The 8,212-nt window shown below is 42.2% G+C and overlaps 1 protein-coding gene and 2 non-coding genes across 4 annotated transcripts in view; 1 reads left to right on the top strand and 2 right to left on the bottom strand.

Annotated features, from left to right (window-relative positions):
* Positions 1-1,799: 1,799 nt before the first annotated feature.
* On the bottom strand, positions 1,800-1,881 carry trnas-aga (transfer RNA serine (anticodon AGA)). Its single transcript has one exon. It is a non-coding gene; the product is annotated as a tRNA-Ser (tRNA).
* Positions 1,882-2,035: 154 nt separating this feature from the next.
* trnas-aga (transfer RNA serine (anticodon AGA)) lies at positions 2,036-2,117 on the top strand. The gene has a single exon. It is a non-coding gene; the product is annotated as a tRNA-Ser (tRNA).
* Positions 2,118-4,381: 2,264 nt separating this feature from the next.
* The window catches only part of LOC115104286 (growth factor receptor-bound protein 2), a 37,235-nt gene continuing 33,404 nt past the window's right edge, over positions 4,382-8,212 (bottom strand). For both annotated transcript variants that reach the window (XM_065006617.1, XM_029625651.2), the window contains exons 3-5: positions 7,448-7,570; positions 6,539-6,707; positions 4,382-6,208 (exon numbers count right to left, since the gene is read on the bottom strand). In XM_065006617.1, coding sequence (XP_064862689.1) covers positions 6,023-6,208; positions 6,539-6,707; positions 7,448-7,570 — 478 coding nt within the window. In that variant the 3' untranslated portion in view covers positions 4,382-6,022. The remainder of the gene's footprint in view (positions 6,209-6,538; positions 6,708-7,447; positions 7,571-8,212) is intronic.

Here is an 8,212-nt window from a genome sequence, read left to right as displayed (position 1 = left end):
ACAATTACTGCAATCACATCATCAGAAGAGGTTATAATCTGTATCGGTCTGTGCTATACGGGATCATTTGCACGTTGCCAAACACCATTGACGTTGTTTAGGGTTAAGTAAGGGCTATGGTTAAGGTTAGAGTAATTAATCCTATGTGGTTAAGTTTAGGGTTTAATGTAGGAATGTCCCAAAGATACCGGATAGCACTGACCAATCTGTATATATCATAGTGTATATCACAAGATGGCTTGTTGGTGTTGCAATGTATCCAATCATAGACTTATCTCCATCATAACATGACTATGTGTGATAACCTTATGGTTATCAATGATGTACAGTACCAGTCAAAAGTTTGGACACACCTACTCATTCAAGAGCTTTTCTTTATTTGACTATTTTCTACATTGTAGAATATAGTGAAGACATCAAAACTATGAATGTCACCTGGAATGTATTTCAGTTAACAGGTGTGCCTCGTTAAAAGATAATTTGTGGAATTTCTTTCCTTCTTAATGCGTTTCAGTTGTGTTGTGACAAGGTAGGGGTGCTATACAGAAGACCAAGTCCAAATAAACAAAGAGAAATGACAGTCCATCATTACTTGAAGACATGAAGGTCAGTCAATGCGGAAAATGTCAAGAACTGCGTTTCTTCAAGCGCAGTCGCAAAAACCATCAAGCACTATGATGAAACTGGCTCTCAGGAGGACCGCCATAGTAAAGGAAGACCCAGATTTACCTCTGCTGCAGAGGATAAGTTCATTTGAGTTACCAGCCTCAGAAATTACCGCCCAAATACATTATTCACAGAGTTCAAGTAACAGACATATCTCAGCATCAACTGTTCAGAGGAGACTACGCGAATCAGGCCTTCATTGTCGAATTGTTGCAAAGACAGCACTACTAAAGGACACCAATAATAATAAGAAACTTGCTTGGACCAAGAAACACAAGCATTGGACATTACACCGGTGGAAACCTGTCCTTTGGTCTGATGAGTCCAAATTTGAGATTTTTGGTTCCAACCGCCGTGTCTTTGTGAGATTCAGAATATGTGAACGGATGATCTCTGCATGTGTAGTTCCCACTGTGAAGCATTGAGGAGGGGGTGTGATGGTGTTGGGGTGCTTTGCTGGTGACACTGTCTGTGATTTATTTAGCATTCAAGGTACACTTAACCAGCATGTCTACCACAGAATTCTGCAGCGATACGCCGTCCCATCTGGTTTGCGCTTAGTGGGACTATCATTTGTTTTTCAACAGGACAATGACCCAAAACACACCTCCAAGCTGTGTAAGGGCTATTTGACCAATAAGGAGAGTGATGGAGTGCTGCATCAGATGACCTGGCCTCCACTATAACCCAACCTCAACCCAATTGAGATGGTTTGAGATGAGTTGGACTGCAGAGTGAAGGAAAAGCAGCCAACAAGTGCTCAGCATATGTGGGAACATCAAGATTGTTGGAAAAGCATTCCTCAAGAAGCTGGTTGAGAGAATGCCAAGAGTGTGCAAAGCTGTCATCAAGGAGGTAAAGGGTGGCTATTTTGAAGAATCTCAAATAAGAAATATATTTAGATTTGTTTAACACATTTGTTGGTTATTACATGTATACATATGTGTTATTTCATAGTTTTGAAAAACCCTTGAATTAGTATGTGTGTCCACTTTTGACTGGTAATGTATATAACAATATATATCATAACACAATGTATATCCATCATTGATCGTAACGTTACTGTATGTATGTGTTACAATGTCTCCAAAAGTGGACATTTCCTCATCGTCACGGCTAATGTTAAAAGTTTTCGTTGTCGGCAGGATTCGAACCTGCGCGGGAAGATCCCAATGGATTTCTAGTCCATCGCCTTAACCACTCGGCCACGACAACCTCATACCACTTCACCGAAAACATTACAATAAAATAGATTACATCATGATACAAATTATAATGCGGAAACTACATTTCAATGTAACATTTGCAACAAGAACTTGTTACATGTTGTTATATAGATTACACATATTTTTGAAATATCTCTCATCAAGTTGTCGTGGCCGAGTGGTTAAGGCGATGGACTAGAAATCCATTGGGATCTTCCCGCGCAGGTTCGAATCCTGCCGACAACGGTTAATTTCTTTGTAGGTTTTTGCAAAAAGCCATAAAGTCCAGTCTTGTGGTCTGGTCATAATTTAGTACAAAATGCAGTTCGTTCATACAGGAACAGGCAGCATGTACTAATTAATCTCGAATGATTCTCGTAACCGACATGTAAGGACGCAAAAACTACACCCCATTATCGTAGTGATGCACTTTTACACAATTTATTTTAACGTTATTTTTTAAAAGAAGCTTTGAAAACATTGACATATGCATACTGTTATATCTAATAAATTGAAAACGGGTAAAATATTAACATTATTATAGCGCTTTGCCGTGATCGAACCGAATGGTGGCATGAAAAAAACAAATTAATTTCAGATGATGATAGCTGCCAGGAGGTGGCGATAATGCACTATGTATACCAGAATAAACATTTCTGTCAGCAGGCAGGGATTGCAGTCACACAAGGATGATCATATTTACCAGACATTTTAAAATGCGTCTGTATTTGATGTAATGTAGTGGGTACAACAGATTAGTTTTTATATTGGCAACTATGTGTACCCATTAAAGGCATTGTAGAATAAACATGTTTTGGCATGCTTGATCTGACAGTCTGGGTTGTAAGTGAGACATTTTGACAGTGTCATTGTGGTAGTGTAAAAGTACACCATTGAGATATCTCAGTCTGATAAGTAAGGGGGTGACTGGAGTACAAAGAATCCAATGCTTGCATTTCACAGACTATTTGCATGAGGTTCAGTAAGCGGGTGAACATCAGTGGTGTCTTTATTCCTATTTGAATATGATGACAGCATAAAGAATAGCAGTGGGAAGATCTGGAAAGTTTTGCCTTCGAATACTACCTTCCAATAGTGGATCATGAACTGGTGTGGCCCAGGGCGAGTGACAGGATGCCTCCCACGTGGGTGTTTAACTTACTCACTACCCTTTGACTTTTAATCCAAGAGGCGACAGCAATGTGAATCAATTGACTTGATCCTCTGAACAGGAGTTGGAAAATGTCTGGTGCCCAGGGCCCTCATGTTAAATTTCATCTCCATACTACAATTGAGGCTTGTGTAGTGTATTACTGCTGTAGTTTAACCTGAGCATCCAATCAGTCCCTCCGCCTGCCAAACCCCTACATTTGAACACAGTAAAAAAGATGCTCCAGTGGTGTCAAAAACACAGGCCCAACATGTATTTCCACAAATGAAATAGGCCCCAGGAAGTATGACATGGGAAGTTCAGTGTTATTTCACTGTGTGTGTCAATGTCTCTAGATGTCTGAAGGAGAATACAAATATGTATTTCTCTGCACACACACCCACACCTTCGAATGGATAAACTGACGCGCACACACACCAAGCTAAGCGGAGAGATAAACTGTACGTTGCATCTTAGCAAACAAACAATTCAAAATTTATGTAAACACCAAGCAATAACACACAGTGAATTGCATCAAGATCAATAAAAAGTCATGTGTTTCCATGTTATCAAAGCCAGCAAGTCCCTTAGTGGAAAATATGAGACAATTGATAATTTAATTGATCCTCAAATGATGGGAGATAGAGACCCTGGGAAATTGTCTGACACATTTTTGGAGAAGACAGGTTTTGGTAAATGCTTGTGAAGTTCCCTGGCTATCCGGGACAACGTCATCAAATATGGCTGTTATATATTCATGCTGCTCACTTAAATGTCTCTAGACTCCAGACCTGAGGACTTTAGCAGTACATGCCATCATCAGACTACAATGAATTCCATGGACTGAGGATGGAGAGAACTTAATGTTCCCAGTCCGCTGTTTTGTTAAGTGTCCGTCAGTGGAAAGGCTGCCTGCATGTGACGCAACATAGTCAGAAAGTGGCCAAATTGGTTGGAAGTGTTTAAGGGCTAAAAATAACAGAACACAAAAGCAGACAGTCCAACAGAACAAGGGTAATGCAACGTGTACATTTTCAGCGGGCAGCAAACCCCTGTATGTACCAAGGACCCAAGGCTGTGCTTAAAGACGCCAAGCCATCAGCTTCCTCTTCAACTGAAGCTTGTTCATGGCACCCAGAGGGACAGGAACTTGGCATTGGACACGCAGGGGAGTCTGATGTGTCAATATAGGTATTTATTTGTGATTCCTGTCTGATTCATGGGAGAACACTGCTTGTCCCAGTACCTACAGGTTGTCAGATGCAAAGCAAGGTAATGGGCAACTCATTTCTATACAGATGAATTTAGCCATCAAAAGGTTTGTTGAATCACAAGATGAAAAAATAACTATGCGACTATCTATGGACCAGACCACATGGTTGCTCTTTTTTTATTTGTAGAATTGCATTTTTATTTAAAAATTAAATTAAAAAAAGAGGCAAAAAAAAACAGTATCAATAGGGAAGAGAAGGCAAGATACACTTAAATAAGAAAAGTTCCATGTTGGAAAGGGCACAGGTAGGGAGGGAGATGTGGCGTTGATGGGACAGGTTGGATTATGTACATGGTTTCTCACTGCAGGATTGACGGGCCCCACAAAGGGGCTCAAAGCAGCAGGTCGGAGACACTGAAACACCAGAGAGAAAGGCACTATCCAGAGAGAACAAACTAAAACACACACACACAGAAAAAAAACACACCAGACCAGAAATCAAATGCTTAACATAAAAAGTGCTTGACACGCCACAGACGAGAGAAAAACAACATTGGTCAAGCTGATCTCTCAACTTTAAGCATAAAAGACACAATTTTCTCAAACTGTTTATCACGCCATCATGTGATTATCCAACTCACCTACTTGTTATGTGTGAGTCTAACAAGGAGGGGACTGTTAATGTATGCGCGTGTGTGATTGATGCATATTTTTCATACATCTCTCTATATAATTTTATATTGACACCATTACTAATTCAGCACTTCTCGGAAATCCCTTGCAGTTGTGTAGTTCAGTTCTCCGACCTTGCTTCCCTCATGTCAATGTCTATGGACTCAGTCAGCTACATTCACGGCCCAAGAGTAAAATGGCTGCAATAAATACATTGGCTTCAAAAGGTGGATGGCCTTTTACAGGGTTTCATAATACAACAGCTCATGCAGCATACATGGCTCTACTCGCTGCTCGGCATTAGCTTCCTGACACGATTGGTTTTGTTAAAAATACCAGAAAATTAGGAAATTATTTCATGTTTTAAATATCATGCCATTTTATCTAGGAGCCCTCAAATAATCCAGGAAAAATTATACAGACAATTAAGCTTATCCCAGAGCTACTAGGTCTATTTCAGACTAACATTTTTTAACATAATTTACAAATGGAAAAAAACAATACAATTTGTGATGACTGGTAAAACACATACAAATATATATAATATATATTCTTAAAAAATGGATTCTCTCTATACTGTAGGTGATTTATTTATACAGCCCTGGGCTGATGTACAATGCCAATGATCTTGGACTTGATAACTTGGTGCAGATAACATCAGTATTTTTTATATATTTTTTTTCAATCACTTTTTAAAATATTTGTACATGTATTTTTTATTTAAAACAGCGTTAGGATTTATTGGTATTTCATTTAGGTGATTAAAACATGCAGCAAAAAAGGAAAAGAAAACGCATGTAAATGTGTAGAGGAGAGGACAGAAGCAGATGTGGGAGTCTAGGTATAGAATCATTCTCATTATCTTCACTTTTGGTGCACTATGCTTAGTTTCTCTGTGTTTTTCCTCAAGGACAGTTCAGTTCTGACTGAAGCGTTCACTATGGAGGCGAACATTCTCAGTGTTAAAAGTTGGCTTTGCTCAGCTGCCACCGACAAGGTGATGCCGTCGACAGAACTCCTCCTCCATTTTTCATTCCTTGTTGCATTCTCCCTCTCTGTTCCTGATGTCTTCTTGATGGGTTGATATGGGGTGGTTGTTGATATTTGTGTGTTTGTTTACATGTTCCGGTTGACTGGTGTGACGTAGTTGCGGGGGAACATGCCCGTCAGCCCGTGGCATCCTCCCTTCCACCAGTTAGGGTCAGAGTTGTCCAGGACCTGGATGAAGTCTCCGCGTCGGAAGCCCAGCTCGCCATCCTCCTGGGGGTCAAAGTCAAAGAGCGCCTGTACATATGTGGGATGCTGTGGGCAGGGAGAGAGAAAGAGAGCAAAACAAATCCATGAGTCCCAGACATGTTAACACGGTCTTTCAAAAGGACAAAGCCTCGGTTCTTCCCTGATTGTGTTTTCTGAACCAACCGTGATTCGTTGGTGAACTGAGCCAATGCCATGACATCCAAAGGTTAGGCCGGCAGGATGAGGGATTGAGTCAGCAACTCTGGGGCAAATCGGTCTCCCTCAAAGCTATTATTTTACACTAATAACCTAGTTTTTTGTTGTGACCATTAAGTCTTCTACAAAGCCACACTGGTAAAGAGCCAGATATGAAGGTTAAGGGGGATGTGTTCTCACCTGGGTGACCTGCTCAATGTCACGCAGGAAGATCTGCTGGTTGCGGGATACAGAGGTGGAGCGGTGGTAGTCCACCAGCTCGTTGAGCGAGTTGAACTTCACCACCCACAGGAAGTACTTTCCTGCCCCATCACGCAGGACTTTGAAGTGCTGAACGTCATTTCCAAACCTGAGGAGACAGGGGACAGAGGAAGAGAACCATGGGTAGCTTGCCAGCAGCAGACAGTCAACAGACACAGAACTGCTGAAACAGGACAGAGAAAAGAGATCCCAACGGCCAAAGGAAATACATGTGGAAATGTTCTCTTAGCAACACATTAGAAAGACAGACTGTCTCTATAACAGTGTGAACAGGTCATGACCCCATGAATGGCAATGCTGCAGACAGAGATAAACCAGGCTCTTCCACAGCCATCAGGGGGATTAGCCTCTACTAAGACAAACTCCTTGTTCTGTACTCAGAGGGCAATAGACAGCTGGAGTCACATAGACAATTCAAGATAATTAAAGTGATCACTATCTAATTTACATAGACAGACACTACAGCAACATGACAGTGAGGGCTGCTGAATTGAGCCTTTTTAAGTAAAGCAGAGTGGAAACAGACATGGGGAAATCAAAGAGTTTGCGTCAGTATTGTGCAAGCTGGAAAGAGAGAGCTGAAATCCTGCTGTAAAATGACTGAGTGAGCTGGAGTTAATGTTCATAGACACCAGGGGGCAGCACAGAACACCGGGTAAAAAATAAAGTGCTAGTGCTGTATTTAAACACAGGAAGAGAAAGAAGAGAAACATAGCAGATGTTTGTGTCTGTTATCCAATACATTGTACGGTGCAGAGCAGTCCCTCTGCCCCAACATATGTAGAGCAGGGCTTCTAAACCTTTGTGTGTGTGTGTGTGTTCACTTACTTGACAGAGAGGGAGAAGTCCCCTGGCGCACTCTCACTCTCTCGGATGAGGAAGGCCCCGTCGTGCCTCTGTTTGTTCAACATCTCCTCTGCTTTGGCACGGGGGATCTTGCCAAAGAACCACCTGGAGGGAGGGACAGCACCACACACACACACACAGGGTCAGGGGAGAGAACACAGCCGGGACAGCATGAAGCAAACAGACATCTGCTCCCTCACGATCAGGGACGACACATGGTCATCTCCCACTGTTTACAGTCCTAAGAGATTATACAGAATTTCAGATAAAGCCTCTGCCCCAGTCAACCGATTAATACTGCAGGTAGGAGAACCAGAACCGTGGGTGTTGTGTACAGTGGGGGCACAGGGGTTGAGGAGTGGGGATTGCGTGCTGTGCTGTTGAAGCAGAGCCAGTCTCACTCCCAGCAAGGTCTGTGATAGCAGCCCTGACTGGGCCAATGGCAGCTGTAGCAGCAGGAGGCAAAGAGAGAGCGAGAGAAATCGCTCTCTCCGGTTAATTATTAACCAGAGCAGCCAGAGAGATGACATCTTGGCTCCTTTGCATGAAAGTGAAAATCAATAATAAAATGACCAAGACCTAATCCTCTTTGCATTTGTGCCCTCTATCGGCTGCTCCCGCCTACAGTTCCCTGTCTGATAAAGGTGCCGGCAGAGCAATTTAAAGCAGGCACGGAAAGAGCAGCCAGGCCCTTTGGAGTCAGACTGGTTGCGTCACACACACACACACACACACACTACTGCGCAG

This window comes from Oncorhynchus nerka, linkage group LG21, assembly GCF_034236695.1.
Source record: "Oncorhynchus nerka isolate Pitt River linkage group LG21, Oner_Uvic_2.0, whole genome shotgun sequence".
NCBI classification, from domain to species: domain Eukaryota; kingdom Metazoa; phylum Chordata; class Actinopteri; order Salmoniformes; family Salmonidae; genus Oncorhynchus; species Oncorhynchus nerka.
Note: the sequence above shows the minus strand (reverse complement) of the source record. Positions and strands in the feature narration are given on the sequence as shown.